Source organism: Parasteatoda tepidariorum, unplaced genomic scaffold, assembly GCF_043381705.1.
Source record: "Parasteatoda tepidariorum isolate YZ-2023 unplaced genomic scaffold, CAS_Ptep_4.0 HiC_scaffold_676, whole genome shotgun sequence".
In the NCBI taxonomy this organism is placed as follows: domain Eukaryota; kingdom Metazoa; phylum Arthropoda; class Arachnida; order Araneae; family Theridiidae; genus Parasteatoda; species Parasteatoda tepidariorum.
The window spans coordinates 1-21357 of NW_027261873.1; the positions used below are offsets into that span (position 1 = coordinate 1).

At 29.7% G+C, this 21357-nt stretch overlaps 2 protein-coding genes and 1 long non-coding RNA gene across 3 annotated transcripts in view; 1 reads left to right on the top strand and 2 right to left on the bottom strand.

Moving 5' to 3' along the window:
* Positions 1-18: 18 nt before the first annotated feature.
* Positions 19-11561, bottom strand: LOC122273825 (uncharacterized). The gene is made up of 5 exons (XR_011636015.1): positions 11459-11561; positions 6870-6995; positions 4767-4921; positions 3582-3734; positions 19-174 (listed from the first exon to the last, which is right to left on the bottom strand). It is a non-coding gene; the product is annotated as an uncharacterized lncRNA (long non-coding RNA).
* Positions 11562-14990: 3429 nt separating this feature from the next.
* LOC139424897 (zinc finger BED domain-containing protein 5-like) lies at positions 14991-15530 on the top strand. The gene has a single exon (XM_071176968.1). The coding sequence runs from the start codon at positions 14991-14993 to the stop codon at positions 15528-15530; it is 540 nt and encodes a 179-aa protein (XP_071033069.1).
* A 3241-nt stretch (positions 15531-18771) lies between these two features.
* Positions 18772-21357, bottom strand: part of LOC107447749 (phospholipid-transporting ATPase ABCA1) — a 24633-nt gene continuing 22047 nt past the window's right edge. Inside the window, exons 14-15 of the mRNA XM_043053807.2 lie at positions 19706-19920; positions 18772-18840 (exon numbers count right to left, since the gene is read on the bottom strand). The gene's annotated coding sequence lies outside the window, so the exon portion shown is untranslated. The remainder of the gene's footprint in view (positions 18841-19705; positions 19921-21357) is intronic.

Here is a 21357-nt window from a genome sequence, read left to right on the forward strand (position 1 = left end):
TGGAAGTGAAGTGGTCTCAGGAAAATAACCGAGTATTCCCAGATGGTGGGGCAATGTTTCTGCTCCCATATAAGTGAAAAGCGTAGAGTGAAAAGCAAACTGAATGGTCGCTTCCAGGTCACACTGGATTGAAAAACTTGGAATCAAAATGCTGTTGTGCTGCAACAGCACCACCTAGAATTACCTAGAGAAAAAAAAAACTTAAAAAAAGTTAAAAGCTTGACGACGTTCACACTCATTAATTAAAATAATGAACTTCACAGCATCATCTTGCAAATTTTAGCTAAAAATTTGAAGCACCCTTAATTGATATTTAATTGTATTCTGATTGAATCCTCGGTGGTATTCCTCGGTCAGGTAAATCCCAGGTTTATGGTATTCTTATTGAACTACCTAGTCTAATATATTTACATACCTAGACATACATTTTTTACCCAAATGAAAAAAAATTCAAAATTAAAATTTTATTAAAAAATAATTTTNCCTAGACATACATTTTCTACCCAAATGAAAAAAAAATTCAAAATTAAAATTTTATTAAAAAATAATTTTTTTTTCCAAACAATATAACGATATGCAGATCAATATAATTTTTACTTCTTGAGGCCCATGCGCATAAAATACTCACGAGTTGTTAGATGGTATAGGGCAAAATGAGGAAACTTTGACAACAGCCAGTTGCAGCATTTTTAACAGTAGAAACTTTTTCAAAATTAGAAAATTTTAAATGGTTAAAAATTGTCAATAAATAATAATATCAGGCATTTCTTTTAAAGCATCTCTCAAAATATGGTACATATTACAATTGCAAAATGAAGAAAATTTTTAAAAATCAAGTGTGAAATAAAATAATTTCCTAAGTGTTATGAAATATTCACATTAATTCCATATTTATTTAACAAAAAAACCAATAATAAAGTGCACATGTTTCACATTTTTAATAAAAGGTGGCGACTGGCAAACAAGTTTTTAATCACTATTTGTAATAGTTCGCCACCCTGTGGCAATCGTTAATTTTGACGTAAGCCCTAACTCATAATCAAAGATAAAATATTATTGACTTAATAGTTGTTAAATTTTGATTAATTAAAAAATTTGAATGAGAGATGACATCAATTGAGAACATAGTGAATATTTTATCTTGCATTATAACCGAGCTGAACAGCGGACCCAATTTTGGGTTTACAATTAGCAATGTTCAACTCCATAGTCCTGTAATTTGGATCCCAATCCAGAAGACAAGGGAACTCCTGGATCAAATATTGGGAGAAAATTTCCTGAAGAACTTTTTTTGATGGAATAATCTGAATTTGCATTACATGAGGAGAAAAACCACAAAATCTCCTAGTCTTAGCCTGACAGCAAAGGTACTATAACCCATGATCTGTGGTCAGTGAGAGCCGGGTGCAGAATTTGCATTGACCAGCCATTACTGGGATTCAAACCCGGTTCACCTCATTGAGAGGTGAGCGCTCTATCCCCTGAGCCACTGTGGCTATCTTGAGGGGGGCAATATTCTAAACAATAAGTGCTGAAAATATTTTAAATTGCAATATCAAACACTTAAAGGTTGCAAACCAAGATTAAACATTTCTCTATGACATACAATGATGCCATCTTTGTATCATCATTATATCATAAGATATTCAAGGTGAGTAGTTTCTGTGCTCCGTACTTGAGCTTTATTTTATTTCAGAGAGCTAATTTTGCCTTTTCTTAAACTTTAAGTTGCCAACATTCTTTCAAGAAATAAATTGTTTATTTATCAAAGTAAAGCAGGAAACAATATGTATGGCTTTGATTGGAATATTGAAGCTTAGAGGCTCAAAATGAAAATGACCAGTAAAACAAAGGATAATAGNTGCCAACATTCTTTCAAGAAATGAATTGTTTATTTATCTAAGTAAAGCAGGAAACAATATGTATGGCTTTGATTGGAATATTGAAGCTTAGAGGCTCAAAATGAAAATGACCAGTAAAACAAAGGATAATAGAGGAATATTTAATACAAAATTTGCTTAAACATTTTTAGTCACTTACATTTTTGCAGTAATTAAAAAAATTTAACTTGATTCTCGAAAGGAATAAATATACATAACTCAGCTACTGTAAATATAGCTAAATCCTATGAGGGATTGGCAAGTGAAGAGTACAAATTCTTTTTATTTACTTCTTACGCTATTTTCATAGCAGTCGTATAACTAACAACAACACTTAATTAACAATTGCATCCAAAAGTACATTTTAATATTAAATTTTGACAAAATGTAATGTCTTTCAGTAGAAAAGGGCTAAATTTTATTGATCAGAGCAATCAAACAATTCAAATTTGAAAGTCAGACTAGAAAAGTTATATCATTCAACTTTGTAGTTCTAATTAAAAGATTTTTTCAAGAATTTTAAATCCTTAGTTTATTTATTTTAAAATATTGACATTAATTATTCTTGAATTAGGCTCTAGACATAACATGTATCAGTATAAATATTAGTTTAAAAAAGCAGAAATAATATGTTTTGAGTAATGTAAACATGTGTTTAATTGCCTTTTAACTTCAAAGAAAAAGAGAGAAAAAATGCTAAATGAAAACAATAAAATTTTACTTTAATCAACCATTAAATGAAATTTCAAAATTTATGAAACTCTTTACTTCTTTAGAAATACATAAATTAAGAGACAAAACATTATGAGAAAAAATTTAGGAATAAATGTAGAAATAAAAGAAAACTAATGCTACCTCATATGTAGTTAGCCTGTCAACATAAATTAGAAGCTTCTCCTCCAGATTAAGTCTGAAAATTAATAATATATATTTTGCTACACACTGATTATGTGTGGACCCTGTTGTAAAAAGTCATAATAGTTTAGAGATAAAGCAGATTTTCCTAAAATATATATTTATTATAACATATTTCTGCAAGGAAAACTTAATTGTTCAGAAATTGCAGAACATTACTTGAGCAAAATGGATTAATCACTTTTTAACCTATGAGGTCTTCATCTAATCAATTTATGTTATTTTATAGTAATTTTGAAAAATGTGAGCAAACAATGCTTCACTATGATTACTTCTACACCTTCTGAAAAATATAGCTTAAATAATTTTTATATTGTTTTAGTTAAAATGGTTACAAAATAGTAAGGATTTAAAAAAATTTTTTATTTATTTAAAATTGGGCATAATAAATTTTAATGGTTTGCTTTTAAGTAAAGCAGAATATTATAAAACATTAATTACAATACAATTGTTTAAAATTTTAATGAATACTATTTTTAACTAAAACATGCAAATTTCCTCATAATGAAAATTTTAGTAGAAATTAACTAATGTTACACAAAAAAGAAAACTTCAACAATCTTGTGAATTAAAAACAAATTCCTTGACTATGCCAATACAATAGTATATATTTATACAACCTATTTTTCGCACTAATTTTACTATAAACATAATTTACATTAAGCTATAATCTAAATATCAATCTTACTATCAATTCTAGCATGCATCATTTTAATCAATCCAAATATGAATTATCATATATCAATTGCTATAAGAAAGGTATGAAGAGTTAACAGCTATAATTACTTTGTAAAAATAACCTCTTTCAATAACTCAGCTCTCTTTTTCTGCTGTTTTATCCTTCTCGTCTCATAAATCTCACCAGCATCATAATTGATGTCGTAAGCAAAATTGACCATGTATTCATTATCAAACTCATCATAAAATGATAAGATAAACCTAGGAATATTTAAATGTACTTAATGTATTCAACAAAGCAAACAGCAAAGGAAATTTTTTCAACTAACTCATAACAATAAGCTATATATACAATAGATATAAACTAATGTGACATGTGTCCTTCTCAATAAGTGATTTATGAAGGGGAGTTTGCCTAACTGCTTGAATCAAGTGTTCTCTTGTCTTCTGAGTTTTCTTCAAAATTAAAAGTCTATTAGATCCGCTATAGATTTGTTATTTAATGTTAAATATGTTAATGTTAAATAAGTTAATGTTAAATATAAAATAAATGCTTTTCCTAAAAATTGTCTAAAACATTTTAATGCATGACTTGCCCAAGTTATGCAAAAGTTCCAAACATGGCAACATTTTTTTATACTTATATGCCGACCAGGAATGAAAAAATTTATTCAGGAATTGCGCAAACTTTAATACCGAATTATTACCCCTTCCAATTTGACAAAAAATTGCAAAGATGCTGAATAAACTGTACCAAAGAGAAGGAGAGAAATCTATTGCATATAATAAAACCTAAAAGTTACTTAACAAATTAATTATATAAATGAGAATTTATAAAGTTTCTCTTTTTATTCTGCTAGTCGTGCTTATTTTTATAACAACAGTCAACCACTGTGCATAAAAAAATAATAAATATACAAGTTAAAATTGAAATGTGAAAGGAAGCATACGCATCTTAAGACAAGTAAAAATTTCTTTTGGGTATGTATTTTGTACACTAACAAACTTAGAAAGGTAAGTGAATATTTTGAGATTTTACAAACCCCAGAGAAAATTGATATACCCTTTGATTTATAGAAGGGTAAGTAAATATTTTGAGGTTTTACAAACCCCATAGAAAAGTGACATACTATATAGTAATTTATGGGAAGGTAAGTAAATATTTTGAGGATTTTACAAACCCCAGATAAAAGTGACATATTATGTAATTCATAGAAAGGTGATAAATATTTTGAGATTTTGCAATCCCTAAAGAAAAGTCACATGCTATGTGATTTAAAGTACAATTAATACCTTCCTTGATCCTCGCCTCTACCAACGGCAACGAGTGGTTTTACATCTTTGCCTCCTCTCACACCATAGTCAATAAGTTCTTTGGCAGCTTCGAAATTCTCCGACACTTTTTCTAGGCATTCATGGAGAACCCAGGATCACTTTTTGATTTTACTCTAAAAAATTAATAAAACAATGATAACAATGATGAATAAACAATGATAAATAAAACAATGGTGCCAAAACTCTGTGTTTAAAGAAATCTTTTTTTATTTAAAAACTGTTGTAGGAGATGTAACTATATATTTTATTTTTATAAAATTATCTAACATTCTCAACAAAAATTTATTTTTAGAACAGTTAAAATGCAAAAGATTTTAACCTAAATTTATTAACAGTAGCAGTATTTTAAAACATTTTTCAAATTCAAAGTAAATAATTCATTTGCCAAAGCATATAATATTAAATAATATATGCTTATCAATACACTGTTTTTGTTCATTAAAAACTTAGAAAACTAACAAATTTTGAAATATGATAAAGATAAAGCATTTGTTAACCTCATTTTAACTATCTAAAATTTAATCATGCATTATAAATTGCAAGCTTCAAGAAAAGTCAAAAGAACGAAGAACAATAATACCAAATTTTTAAATTATTATAACTCAATCAAAATTTTAATGACATTACAGTTCAACTTAACATATAAAAATTTTATATCAAAGTATTATATTAATAATGTATATAAAAGAATGAGTTCTTCATGTGAGTCAGTTTGAAGAAAATGTCACTCTTGAGCATTACTAATTAAGCATTATTAATTAATTATTAAGTGCATTTTAACGATTTATTGCTCAATAAGCATAATTAATTATTATTAACGTCTTATTAGCATAAATATTAAATACTGAAGAAATAAATAAGTTTTAGCACTAATGATTTAATAATAAATAAAGAATAAACTACTTTTTTGAAAATTATTTTTAACATAATCAAGCTTTAGCCATAACAATGCTTATAAATAATGCTAATATTACGCATTAGTGCTAATATTAAAAAATATATGCTGGTAATATAAATTGATTTGAAATATTTTTCAATCCTCCAGAATTATACTTTTTTATGTAAGCATTGTATTTTGAAAACATTAGAATCATAAATAAAATAATACAGTATACATACAATAAAAATTTGTTTACACTGGTAACAGAAAAGTTTTAAAAAATCTGTAAAATAAAAAACATAAAATTCAGAAAAAGGACCTCTTTCCCTTGGATTGTAGAATACAAATGAATTATTGAACAAGATTGAAACAAAATTTAACTCATTCTATAATTACATTTCCTAAATAATTTTAAAAACTATCAGAACATGCAGTTGTTCATGGTCTGTATTATTTTAAGACTTTTTAGAAGCATTATGACTTAGCTTTAAATTTACACACATACATTTATTTTATAAATATATTTTTGTAGTAGAGCAATAAAAGGAAAAATTAAGAAATCACAATTGTTCATTAAACTTATATTAGCAATAAGTTCATTATAAAATTTATTTTTTGAATACTTACTACTTTTTCATTAGATGAAATTTAAATTAAAGTATTTTCATACTAGAAAATTAAGTTACTTATATTATCACTTATTTTAAATTATTTCTATAAAAAAACTAATCTTGGTTTCGTTTAAAAAAAGTTGGGTTTAAACTGTGGTTTAAAAAACAGCTAACCCTAAAAGAGTCACTGAGCAGGGGAAACAGTATAAAAGTTGCATAGATTTTGTGCTGCAACTGTTCGACTCGTCTACAGTCAGTTAAAATGCGCAATTTTAGCATATAACATTAATGTCTTCACTAATTCTATTTTCTAGCATAACCTCAAGCTGTTATGATCCAATGAAAAACTTTCTTCTGCGCTCTTTAAAACTTTTTAACCGATCAAGTTTTCTGAAAGAGAGAAAGCTGATATACATCCTTAGAAGAGTACCTAGTACTGAAATGTTAGATTTATACATTCTAGATTAAAAAACTTATTGTTCAACGACGATTCCTGTAAAACATAATGATAAATACTTTATAACGTGTTAAATAGTGAAACAATTTGAAGGTAAATAATACCAGTGTTACCAAATAATTATTAATAGTCTCAACAGTAGCTGCCATTTTTCTCCACTGACGCTGGTACACAAGATCAGTATCTAAATTATAGGCCTGAGCAAGAGCCAATGCTTCTCCATATTCTTCGTTGTTAATCTTTGAAAAAAGATAAAAGAAGAAAATTAAGAAAATCCAGCTTGAAAGTTAGAATGCATTGGAAATACGGTATTATCACAAGAATACAAAAACATTAAATTTAAACTAAAAATAAAATAGTTTTTTTAATTACAATATCAATAAATTTAAACATTTGAAAACTTAGGAATATTCAAATATTTTTTAATGGTTCACGTTTACAAACATAAATGCTAAATATAAATAATTCTAATTAAACTAAAACACTTCAGCATAGTCAGTAAAATTCGAATAGTCAGTAAAGTTCGAAGCAAATAATAATAACAACACTAAAAACTAAAGTTCAGTATGAATAAGGGAAAAGTTTGACAAAAATTACTTTCATGTCACCATTTTCTGAAAATCAGCAAAAATTCCTTAGGAATATTTTTCTTAAGCTGTATAAAATCAATTGAAATGTCTACTTATTTTAGTTTTAGCAAAGTTACATTGTTTATTTAAGCCCAAAATTAGATTACTTCAGGAAAAGTCAAAATTAGAACAAGGTGGTGCGTTGTTACTTTATTACGTAATCATAAGAGTTATTTATTTTTGGCGAGGAGGAAAGAGAGGGTGTCCAAAGTTAAGAAAAAATACATACTTTATTTGTACGTCTCCATATAAATCGAAGCATTTTTTAAAATTTTTCTAAAGATAACTTTTTCTAAAGATAAAAACTAATTTTAGTTCATTCGTAAATGAAGAGAGTAGAATTTTAATAGATGGATGACACTAATAATGCAAAATACCTATTAAAATTTTTTAACGTTAAAAATATTAAATTTAACTTAGCAAGCTCATATTGTATTAACATTTGTTTTTAATAAAATGCTATTCTTTTTGATAATTTTTTGTTGCTTCTGTACTATGTTTATTCTAACTACTTATATCTAAACAAATGCGTCAAACATTTCAAGGAAGGAATTATTTAAAACAATTAAAAAGTTTAAAACTAATGCATTTCATCTTATTTGCTGAATTCATGACTTTAGCATATCATTTAAAAGACTATATTGCGGACTCTTAATTATTATTTTAAATAGCTAAATATTTTCTTGAATTTTGAAAAGAATTAATTTTCATTTACATTATTTAAAGTTCAAACTAAAATTTGTTCATTTTCTCAATATGGCCTAAAAGGAAAATATAAAAAACGAAAACGTCTTAGATACTTCTCAAATATTTTGGAATACGGCTTTTTTTTTTTTTTTTTGAAAACCGATTAAGATCATTTCTGAATTAGAAGACCTTTATCTTTTTTTGAAGAACAAATTCTTGTGCTCTTTTTTGTTAAAATTTTATAACCTTACAGTAACCACGAAACTAATTAGTAACGCTTATGTGGGATTATTAGTTAATAACACTTTGCAGTATGAAAACATTTATATCAAAACTAGTAAACAATTTACAAAAAAGAACTCAAATACGTTTCTTAAGAGGGAGTTTATTTTTTGCTTTGCTAAGTGACTGGAAGGGAACCAAAGATCTGAATTACTAAGATCTTATCTATTGAGCATTTTTTTTTCTCTCCTGTTGGCTTTTGCACTTTTCCAACTCTAAGCACTAGCAAAGTGCAGTTTTATACTTAATTATTACTCACAGTTCCAGTTATTCATGACGTGTGTTAATATTAAAAAAATGAAAAGGAAATTGCACAATTGGTATGCAATATGTAAAGCATAGCTTTCATGAGGTGAACCAGGTTCCTGCGATGACTGGTCGATTTCGCAACCGGCTCCCATCCACACTAGTGCTGACGTCATCAGTGGCAGACGGATCATGGGATAGAGTCCCCATCAGATTAACAGTGGGAGGTTTTACTCTCCGTGTAGTGCGAATTAGTTCTATCAAAAAAAGTCCTATATTAAGGCAAATTTTTTCGCAATACAGGAGTTCCCTTGTCTTCTAGATAGGGTTCAAAATTACAAGGCTTTGTAGTTCATTGGTAGACGTAAATCAAAAATTGGGTCAGCTGTTCAATGACGGTTATAAAATAAAATTGTTAAGGAGACATAACGATGGCTCAGCCGAAAAAGAATTCCCTTACCAATGAGGTGTCCTGGGTTCGATAACTGGTCTATATGGGTTCTACTCCCAGTTGGCATGGACCAGAAAGTTAAGCGAAAGATCATTACTGAAAATGGGTCGCAGATTAAAATCCCTTTACCGTTGGGCTAATCATGTAAGGTTTTCGTGATTTTTCTCTCGATGCCGTTTTCTGCCTAAGTGAAAAGATATATTCGACATTTATTGTCTTTTAATGGAATTGCGGGAAACATGTAGAAAATATCTTTCGAAACAGTTAAGAGGAGCAGCAAAAATATCACATTTGGTACAAAAAGTTACTTATTACTATATTGTGCAAAACCCTTTCCTTATAAAATGCTAAACATATAAATAATAGCAATTTAATAAATTATTCAAACCTCTGGTCGAAAATATAATGACATTCTATTAACAGTTCTGTAAATCTATTACTATAATAAACAAATATTTAATGTATGAAGTTTAATTTTCTCTTTTGTAATGTATACCAATGTTATGGAGTTTAAAAAATAGTTTTACTTTTACATAAAATTCTCAATTTGTTAAAATTTTTACAGATAATTTCAATCTTAAGTTTAATATTTCAATTTTTAAAATAATGGCAATTATACAATATTTTTTTCTAAGAAGAATATAAAAATTGTTGGGATAGGTTTCGGTATTCAAAGTACAAATCGAATATTTAAATAAGTCAAAGCTATAGAACCTATACCATTTAAGATTCAAAAACAACAAATTTATATTTTTCTTTCGAATGAAAGGCCGGGGGGGGGTCTAATTTCTAAAATGGTTATTATCAAAATAAACTTTATGTTTTATTGGTCAAAATTTATAGAAGGTAATATTTTACCTTTAAACAACAGCTCATTTTATTTTATTCCCGTCGTAGAACATTGATACCGTAGCCAATGTCAGCTCCAATATCCTTTCAAGCATTGGGACAAACTAGCTTTGGTGAAAGTCTTTTTGAAGGAACTAACCCACAATTGTGTTATATGGAGAAGAAAACCGCGAAAACCTCAAAGGGTCAACCCGGCAGCAGGAGTACAACATTAACACATTGTTGTAAGTCGTTAATCCGTATAAATGAAGGGAAATTTAGGATCTTTCATAAGCATTGCTTATTACCTTCCTCCCCTTTTGCCAGAAAAAATAAGCTTAGGAGATTTCGTTATATTTGCAAAAACCCGAAATTTCATGTAGCATGAAGTTGACTATGATGTATTATATAACAAAATACCGATCAGATCTATGACGTTACTTAATCTCATCATAAAAGCAATCTATTTCGTAAAATGCAAAGGAAATGATTAGATTTCAAAGGAAATTATTATTTAAAAAGGTTCTTTGGATGAAAAAAGCATTACTAAATTTGGTACCGTTACTTTGCATCATGAATATTCGTCTGCCTGTATAATTAAACCAGTATCAACCAAATTTTGGTTATCGAAAAAGTAAGCGTAAGGTAAGGTTCGAACCCTAGCGATGGCTGATCAATACGAATTTCGCATCCGGCTCGCACCGATCACAGTGCTGACGTAAAATATCCTCAGTGGTAGATGGATCATGGGTTAGACCCTTGCCGACAGTCTAACCGTGGGAGGTTTTCGTCTTTTCCTCTCCATGAAACGAAATGCGGGTTAGTTAAATCAAAAAGTACTTCACGAAGGCAAATTTCTCCCAATACTTGATCCAAGAGTTCCCTTGTCTTCTGGATTGGGTTCAAAATTACAAGACTACGGAGTTGAACATTAGTAGTCGTAAACCCCTAAAATTGGGTCGAATGTCCAACTACGGTTATAAAATGAAATTTACAAAGGGGTAGCAGTTAAATCAATTCTACAGATTCGGAAAAAGCTTTTTCAAAGAGATTTTCACAACTGATTAAATGGTAGTTAATTAAGCATATACTTTGTTCTTTGATGGACATTGGACAGGGGGACATCTAATAACCAGCGTGTAAAAATACGTACTTTTTACTTTCGTTAAAAGTAACGGAAGTAAGAAAATTGCCATGCGTGCATAAAAGCGAAAAATTTTCTTGATGGTATTTTTCCACTAACTATTTGGATAAAAAAAGCTTTTTTTAAGTTAAGGAAAATGAAAAAGATTGTGTACATCAAAATTCAAGTTTATTGGAATCAAAGTTTAAGAAAATATGCATCTTGTGTTCTGAAATCTGCTGTTTTGAGCGGAAAAAGAAAGCTTGCAAAAGGAACCAGTAGCCCCTCAGAACCAGTAGTTACTAAGAGTTTTAAATAGAAGTATAAATAGTATTACTCTAACTGGAATAAAAACTAAAATTGTTTTTGAATCTTAATTGAGAAGTTAAAATTGAATTTATTATGGAAACAGGCTCAGATCTTAAAATTTATAAAACATGATAATGAAATTCTTACCTGAATTAGGGAGTATCACATTATCAGAAAAGAAGGCTGCAACTTGTTCTGTAAAAATTGCAAATAAAATAATGTATAAATATGGTAAAAGGCATTTCAAACCATAAAATTCAATAAAAAATTCATTAAAAAATTAATGATGCTCATATTTTACAAAATTCATGTGTGCACGGTGTAAAAGATCATAAGAGCAGGGAAAAACGAGACAGTAACTTATAGTTTGTCTATTTAAAGAACTCCCCTTAGGACAAAGTCTAAAACCGTCTACTGTTATGGAAATCAGAAAACAGCAGAAATAATTAATCACAAGAGGGTACTTTTATTAACGTCAATGTTTCATTAAATTTGGTAATAAGCACTGCCGGTATTATGGTAATTGGTGTAGTTTTAATAGGTAGCAGAAATACTAATGGTACAGTGTATTTTATTAGTCTATTTGGTACCTATTAAAACTGCATCAATTCTGCGCAGTTTTATAATAGATACTGTTATTACAGATTTGTATCACTAATGTGAATTATTTTTGTACCCAATTCCTTCCAAAGGGTCAATTTTAAGAAGTAATCTAACCACACTATAGATCTGATTGGAAGGAAATTATAAGTAAATCAATCAAGCAATTTATTTCTGATTATTAGTCGTAAGTAAATTATACTTTTACAAGCTTTTAACTAATGTACTTTATTATACATACATATACCTATAAATTAATTATATGTTTTGCACTGAAATAATCATCTCATTTTCAAGAAAGTTGAATTCAAACATTCAAACTACTCATTTCTTTCCTACGGCATTCAAACATGTTTTGATTTTTGAGTTAGTGCCATCTTCAATTTTGATAGATTTTTTTCTCTTCTCTGAAATATTAGTTAATGTTGCATACTATTTCGCTTAAAGTTTAAGAAGAATTATAGTAAAAAATATATAAGGAGTAATCGTTATAGAAATTACTAATAAATTACTAATAGAATTGATATGGAGTTCACAAATTCTGATTTGTGATCATTTTAAAAAATAATTTCTTCTTGAAAAAGAAGACGAGGGGGTGGTTGAAAATCTTTTTGCGCTAAGGCTAATTTGCGCATGATGCTTTTAAGGAGTGCGTTTAGCAATCTTTTTGGAGATCTTAAGAAAGTTAGAATCTCCAATAAGTTATTAAAAAAACTGTTGCATGACTGGTGAGTAAAATTAAAAAATTGTAACTGTTAATGATAATTTGTATAAGAAATGGTACAACTTTGGAGCCCCTGGGTTTAGACAATTAAAAAAATTAAGATTATTAGTGATAATAAAACGTTGCGTGAAATTTTGAAACTAAATAACAAAAATATATTAAAAACTTAGCTAGCTATTTCTGTTTAAAATATTGAAATTCGTTAAAAAAATTCTCGAGATATAGAATAAGAATCAACAAATAAAATTAATATTACGGGGCTCAAGATTTTGAGAGCTTCCCTGAGCAAACTATATGAACCATATATCCTAGATAATGACTACCCCCTATATATAGGGGGACCGAAATACAAATCCGTCGAAAAAAAGGAACAAGTTTTTTCAGTGAAAGTATATTTTGTTGTCTGATTTCGTAGCTAAAGGTATATTTTGAACTAATTTAATACCGTATTTGAGGTCACTCTCTTGAACCATTAAGATTGAGTTTTAGAAAGTGAAGATTTGATTATTAGATTAAAAGTTATTCATGGTGGTATGCTTTTTTTTTAAATAATTTATCTTAGAATTCTGAATTTTTCACGATTGTTAAACAAAAGTACAATTCATCCTAGAATTCTAAATTTTTCACGATAGTTAAACAAAAGTACAAAAATGATTTAAGTGCAAAGATTTTCGTGATACATCGATTTTTTATAAATTAATTTTCTTTAGATTTAAATGGGTTACAGTAGTTTTGCTGTAACTTAAGATATTTTTTTTTATACTTGGGTTAAATTGCTCAGGATAAAACAGGTTATAACACGTATTTTTCTTCTCAGAAAATCGAAACTTTGGTAAGGAAAAATCCTCGCGATCCCTTAAGGGTGCATGATAGATGTGTGGTAAACAAAAGGTTCCTTCTTTTAAAGAACACGCAGAAATTTTAGGAATAACAGTAGAATTTCTTAGTTATGCAGAAGAAAACTTAAACAGTAGTCGCACACGCATTGTTTTATACGTTAAACCAGTGGTGCGCAAACTAGGGGTCGCCAAAAGTTTTTTGGGGGTCGCCAAATTTTTCTGAAATGCATTATCCCTGCATGCTGCATACCATACAGTGTACATATAAAGAGTGAAGCGCCGTCACTCACTGTTTAATTGCAATTTCATGCTGTCCACTTTTTCTTTGACAGTAATGCGTAACGTATGTAAAGTGTGAAGATGCAAGTTTTTCACTCCGTTAGATAGCGCCCTCTTCGCGGTAATTCGCCAGTTTTACTGAAAAGCGCCTATTTGACTAGACGTTAAACGCAGAGAAAGGGCAAAAATTCGCTTCCGTGATGAGCCAATCAGATGGCGAGGTACGCATTGTATCTGATAGTCAGAGTGAAGACGTGAAGTGTTCGCATGAAGTTGTAGCATGTAGCAGTTGGCCTGCAATTGTTTTAGTTTATCCTCGAGTTTTATCATGTGCCGTTGTGTATGTGGCCTCAGCCAGATTAACTGTGACTGTGTATTAACTGTTTAGTTTTAGTTTCAGTTTGCATTTATGTTTAGTTTCAGTTTGTGTATCTCGTTAGGTTGTCATTAAATGTGTTTGCGAGATGCTAGATGTTGCTCCTTTATTTAATAAGTATTGAAGTAATACTTAACCACACAATTTAAATTTGAATTTTTATATTTTTATCGGGCTTTGCTACTCTTTGTTATCAGGTAAGTACTATCATTAGAGAAAGATCTCTGATAATTTTATTGAATTTCTCCAAAAAAAAATTGTAAAATTTTATATATTATTTGTTTTAGTTTAAATAATTTAACCCCTATCTTAATAATGGATAAATGGATAATACGTACACCAGGTACATCTTCAGCTAACAAGCGAACAAATACTGATGAGGAGTCGCAAAATACTGAACTAAATGCCCGATCCAAAAAAAAAAGAAAATACAATGAGGAATTTATTAAGTATGGTTTTACATTTTGTGTTGTTGATGATGAATAACGCCCGATATGTGTCATTTGCAACGAAAAATTAGCAAATGAGAGCATGAAACCAGCTAAATTAAAAAGGCACCTGAAAACTAAACATAAAGAACTTCAAAATAAACATGCCGATTTTTTTCAAAGACGAGCTGAAAATCTGAAAATTCAAAGTGCACATTTAAAGAAATTTACAACAATACCTCAGAAAGCATTACGAGCTTCTTTAGAAGTTTCTTATCCAATAGGAAAAACAATGAAACCCCATACAATTGGAGCATCCCTTATCCTTCCTGCAGCAACTAAGATGACATCAATTATGCATGGCGATAAATATGGAAATTAACTAAAAACAATACCATTATCAAGAGATACCGTGTCTCGGCGGATTTCCGAAATGTCACGAAATATCGAGTCAGAAGTCATAAAACGCATACAAAATTCATCCGTATTTGCTTTACAACTGGACGAGACTACCGATATTGCTAAAATGTCACAACTAATTATTTACGTTAGGTTTATTTTTAATGAAGGTATAACAGAAACGTTTTTATGTTGCAAAATTTTGGAAGGAAGAACAACTGGAGAAAAAATATTCGAAGTAATAAATGAATATTTTGAACCAAAGTCCCTTACCTGGCCAAACTGTGTTGCGGTTTGTACGGATGGTGCTGCAGCATTAGCAGGTTCGAATAAAGGGCTCAGAGACTTAATTCAGAAGGTGGCGCCTCATATGGTATTTAATCACTGTATGATTCATCGGCAAGCTCTTGTTGCAAAAGATATGGATGAAGAGTTGCACAGCGTATTACAAGACGCTGTTAGTTCAATTAACTACATTACATGCAACAGCCACAACAGCCGTTTCTTTTCAATACTTTGTAATGAGATGGGCTCAACGTATGAGAGATTATTGTTACACAACGAAGTCAGATGACTTTCACGTAGGAAAATACTACGACGGATATTTGATTTGAGAAATGAAGTGTACAGGTTTTTAATCGAAAAGAAAAATAGATTGGCAAGTTATTATATCAATGTAGTTTGGCTAGGGAAGCTGAGCTATTTAGTTGATATTTTCGAAAAACTTAACGAATTAAATTTGAGCTTGCAGGGTGAGAATTCAACTATCATAACTGCAGCTAGTAAAATTCAAACTTTTAAGAATAAGCTTAGTCTCTGGCAAACTGAACTGAATAAAAACAACACCGACATGTTCCTTTGCTTTAACGATTTCATCAAGGAAAATAATATAGATATATTTACATTTAAAAACATCATTTCCAATCACATTGAAAAGTTACAGAAAAAATTTTCGAGAAGATTCGAGCATTTTTCTGAAAACGACCTTGGTTAGATTCGTGATCCATTTTCGTTTGATATATGCAGTTCAACTCTTCAAATTAGTGAGAAAGAGCAATTAATAGATCTAATTAGTGATTATACTCTTCGAAATCAATTGAAGACTCAGCCTTGCCAAAATTTTTGGCTATCCGTGGAAAAACAAAATCCCGTTTTATGCAAGAATGCCATCAGAGTGTTAATACAATTTGCATCAACGTATTTATGTGAAACTGGATTTAGCAAACTAGTTTCAATAAAAAATAAATACCGCTCGCGTTTAAACCTTGAAGATGATATGCGAATTGCAATTAGCAACATACATCCAAACATCGATGAGATAATTAGAAACTTGCAGTCACATACATCTCATTAAAGGGAAATTTACTGATTTTTGTGTTATACAAAAAGTATTTTCTTAAAATTATAAATAAAATTAAATTAATATGAGTCAAATATGATGATGTTTTATTCGATGAAACTAAAGAAATGCGCGAAATATACATCGTATTTGTGAACATTTATCTCTAGGGATCGCCAAAAATTTTATCTCTACGAAAGGGGTCGCAGTCGAAAAAAGTTTGCGCACCACTGCGTTAAACGAGTTCCTAACACGGGTTACGTTTTAAGGCGAAATTCAATTTTACATTTGTCTATTTCGCAGTTAAGCAAAAAATATATTTTACTGATTATTATTTGGAAGAAAGGTTTCACGGATTTTTTTGGTGGTTTAAGGGGATTTCTTACAGTAAACTTAAATTTGACGGCAGACAATGTTGTTGGTTGAATGGTTTATGGTGCTTCAGATTTTAAGAGGATAAGTTAGTTAAAAATTAATTTGACCATAACTCTTTTTGAGGGGTAATCTAACAATCATTTAATGACTACTGAGAAATCGAATTTTGAAAAGGTCATATTTTTAAAATTCGATTTTTCAAGAATTATTCGGCCAATTTTGCTCAAAATTTGTATTTTGCAAGTAAAATTACATCCTTTAAAGTGGTGCAAAAAATTATACACTTTACAATTCGAAACGTTTCAGACTTATGTTAAATAAATTAATATAAAATTTTAAATATTTAAAAAAGTTATTTTCTTAATGGATAGAACTGTATACGAGCTGTAACTGGGAAACCGAAACCGGTACGAGCTGTAACCGAACGAGCTGTAACCGAACGAGCTGTAACCGAACGAGCTGTAACCGAAAAGTGGCGAAATACTCAAAAAAGTAAAATTAACATTAAGGTAGGGGAGCACAACCTGCGGCCCGCGGGGCAAATGCGCCCCTCCGACTAAGGAAGTGCGGCCCGCGAGAGCTTCTAAACACAATAAAAAACAAGCAAAAATTTCAAAAATAATCAAAAAAATTTCGAACATTTTTAATCGCACTTTTGAGTCATCAAGTTTTGATGCACTCAATTTTTACAGATTCTATAGTAAATATTTAACACGTTTGCTTTAAGCCGATTTTATCGTAAATCTAGATGATTATTTAAGCAGTATTAACGCTTTCCAACGTAATTTCGAAAATCCCGAATTTTGATTACTACATTATTACGACACGCGAGTTTCAGATCGTCCATTTAAATAAACTCTTTTGGCTCACTGTATTTTTGTCAATTTCGTCGTAAAGTGATTTTTCATATTTTTTTTTTTCGGCAGCTATTGCTATGCATTTCCACATAGTATAAAAAATTCCGATGATTTTTATACGACATGCGAATTTTCAATCGCACATTTGACTTGCTTTATTCAGCATAAATTTAAGTGATTTTTTTGAAAATTATTTTATACTTTTCCATGATTTAATTACGATGTTATTACGACACGCGAATTTCTAATCGGGCGATACTTTATGTCGGTACAGTTTTATCGTAAATCCTAATTATTTTTCTCTCGCTTCTTCGGCAACGAATTAGATTTGGTCGAATGTCGTAATGAATGGTGATTTGGTCGAATACCGAATATTCGGCGGGAAAAAAATCGGCCGAATACTGTATATTCTAAGCCAAATAGTGACATTTTTTAGCAGCATAGCAACATTGAAACCGAAATTCCATTTCTAAGTATAATATTTTCTGGAAAAACGTATTCAGAAAACAAAGCTAAAAATTAAAGCCTATCAAAAACACTTTTGAAAATGCCGCACTCTACTATTACTTCAAATATATTTTGATTTCAATAATTTTCTCAAAATGATAGTTCGGACAAATAATTACTGACAATTATGACAAAAGCATGTTATGTAACATTTTAATTTAAAAGTTTAGGGTTAAAAAAGTGATAAAAGGGTTTAAAAAAATTAGAAAACAAGTAGCTAAAAACATATCAGTTAGCTGCTTCAAATATATTGTGACTTTAATCATTTTTTCAAAATGATAGTTTTGATTTTAAATGATAGTTCAGACAAATGATTAATGACAATAACATGTTATGTAAAATTTTAATTGAAAAGTTTGGGGTTAAAAAAAGTGATAAAAGGGTAAAAAAAAATGTTCAAAGATGAAAGAAAACTAAAAAACATGAAGTTAAAAACAAAACAGTTAGCTGCTTCAAATATATTTTGATTTTGATCATTTTCTCAAAATGATAATTCTGACAAATGATTCAAGACATTAACATGTTATGTAAAATTTTAATTGAAAAGATTGAGGTTAAAAAAGGTGATAAAAGGGTTAAAAAAATTTAAAAGATTAAAAAAAACTGAAAAAAATATGAAGTTAAAAACACATCAGTTAGCTGCTTCAAATATATTTTTGTTCTAATCATTTTCTTAAAATGATAGTACTGATTTTAAATGAAAATTCTCACAAATGATTAATGAAAATTTTCTTCAATTTACCCTCAGGCGTAGCTTCATCTTCGGGTTCAACCATTCCAGCTTCTCCAGTAACTTTCAAGAAAACCTATTTAATGAAAAAGAGATTGTGAATTCAGAGACTGCCACTAATAAAATCAGCCATTTTTTTAAATGTATAAAACATGTAAAAATCATCCTTTAATAAAAACTCGATTTCTGTTTAATGAAATCAAAGCAGAAAAATTATTGAATACCCATCCACATTTACTAATTATCACTCACTCACTGACTGAGAAATATTGAAGCATCTGTGGTCCGGGTCACCAATTAAAAAGGTAACTCAAGATAGAATTGAGTCAACACGTCTTATATACTAGTGAACTGATGTTTAATAATTGTAGTGACAGTTACCCTACGATACTTTCCCACCAGAATTTTATCAGGGATTAAATTAGATGAATGAATACCACTAGTTACCGTATTTGCGAAAGACCGGAACTCTTATTAAGTTCACCGAATTTCGAGCGTTTGCCGTGAGAGCTGTATTAAGTTCACGATTGTGTGTATGTGGTCTCTCCTGTGCTTCTACTAGCAGTCGAGTTTGTACAGCATCTCGTTGTGTGTACATGAGATGAGAAGCCACAATGTGAGGACGACCATGACACAGTCACAAATAGCAAGTCAACAGAGTACCCCAAGATAGAATCGAGTTAATGTGTTTTATATACTAGTGAATTGATGCTTAATAACCGTAGTTACGCTACACAGCCACAGCAAGTTTCAAAAGAAATTCAAATGTAAATAAATTAAAGAACAGATTGAACATCTTGCAAATTTAATGAAGTAAAGCTCAACTGAAGGGTACCTACTTCGTAAGCTATTTTTATTAAACTAAAAAGAAGTGAGCTAGACGAATAATTTTAAACTGCATAAAAAAAGAGATTTATTTGAATGACGTAATGAAAGTCTACCTCTTCGAGTGAAGTGTCGGATATGTCGTAACTGCTGATATGTAATTCGTCCAGATTACCGTCCATTGCTTTGAAAAGTCTCTGCAACTCTCCAGATCTCTGCGCAGAGGGGGGTATGAGATAAAACACTTCAGAGCCAACATCTTCCACCAACTTTGCATCAGGTACGTGGTTATGAATGAACCGTGTCACTTGTGATATGATACAAGAACCACCTAAGAAAGTTTAAGAAAATAACACAATGCTGCATTTTACACATTTTAGGGCAATAGTTTATCACTATCTAGATTTTTTTCAGTACATATGAAATGCTTAAACTTTTGCTTGTGGCACCTGTAACACCTGTAATTCTGATTCATAATTTGTACCAGCCATAAGAAAATGGTATATAAAAATATTTTACAGATATATTTTAGAAAGATTTACATCTGGAGGTAAAAACAATATTTTTTATTAATTAGGTTTACAAATTCACAATAATCAAATTTTATAAAATCATCAAAAAACTTTGACTTTAAGGAGATATAATTATTGACTTTGCCAATCTTCATCAATCAAAAGGTACCTCAAGACATAAACAAGTTAACAAGTCTAATATACTAGTGAATTGGTATTTAATAATTTTAGTGGTATACATGCCACATTACTCCCCTTCCAGAATTTTATCAGTGATAGAATTCAATGAACGAATGACTAATTGATGCTATTTATTTGTTCTTTTCACGCATAATTTTTTTTTATTTATTTATTTATTGTCTGGGAGAGTAGTATTTACTTCAAAAGATTTTTTAGTGCTATTTTACGATCAAACCAACTACTCACGATTACGATCAAACTCTTACGATCAAACCAACTGAACTAACTCTAACCGCGAATGATAAAATTGAATAAGACTTGGTTGAGTTAAAATGAATGATTAAGTACTGAGCAAAAGATCGAAATAAAAATAAAAGGGAGCTTTAAAGAGTGTTTAAACACTTTTGAATTGCTTGAAAAATAATAAATAAAAGAAACACTGAACTAAAACATGAATTGATAAGAAATTAGATGCTTACCCCAAGGAGAACTGAACGTGGAATTAAATCCATTGTCAGATAGAACATTGTTTTCAGATAAATCTGATTTTGAATCAACTGTAGACATATCTGCTACACCCTCCTCCGTCATTTCCTAGAAAAGAAGATGCATGTCCAAGTCATGCCACATTGGTAAGGGTTACAATGAACTGGAAACTAAGTAATCTGTTAGTGTAAATTATTTTTTAAATTATATTTCCTACAAAAGTAGATCTGTTTTATGGAAAATATTGAAGTCTGATTTAATACAAATGCCAATACAATGAAATAAGGCTATAAGCCTCCTTACAATTGCAGAGTTCGTGGTTATTGCATGGAAACTGGCTGCATGCTGGTAACAATTTGTGATTAGCTAAAAGCTAAAATTTACAAAAAGGAACTAAACAAAAATTTTCCCATAGGATTAATATGAAATGCATTGACAAGGTCTGGAAAAAACCTGAAATGTTATGTTTTCATTTTCTTGCGAAAAATGAATTCCAAATGAATTTTAACTAATTTCTAAAATGAAATTTTGCAATTGAAAGTATCTATTAAACACAATAATATATTTTGTAAAATACAGCTGGAGTATTT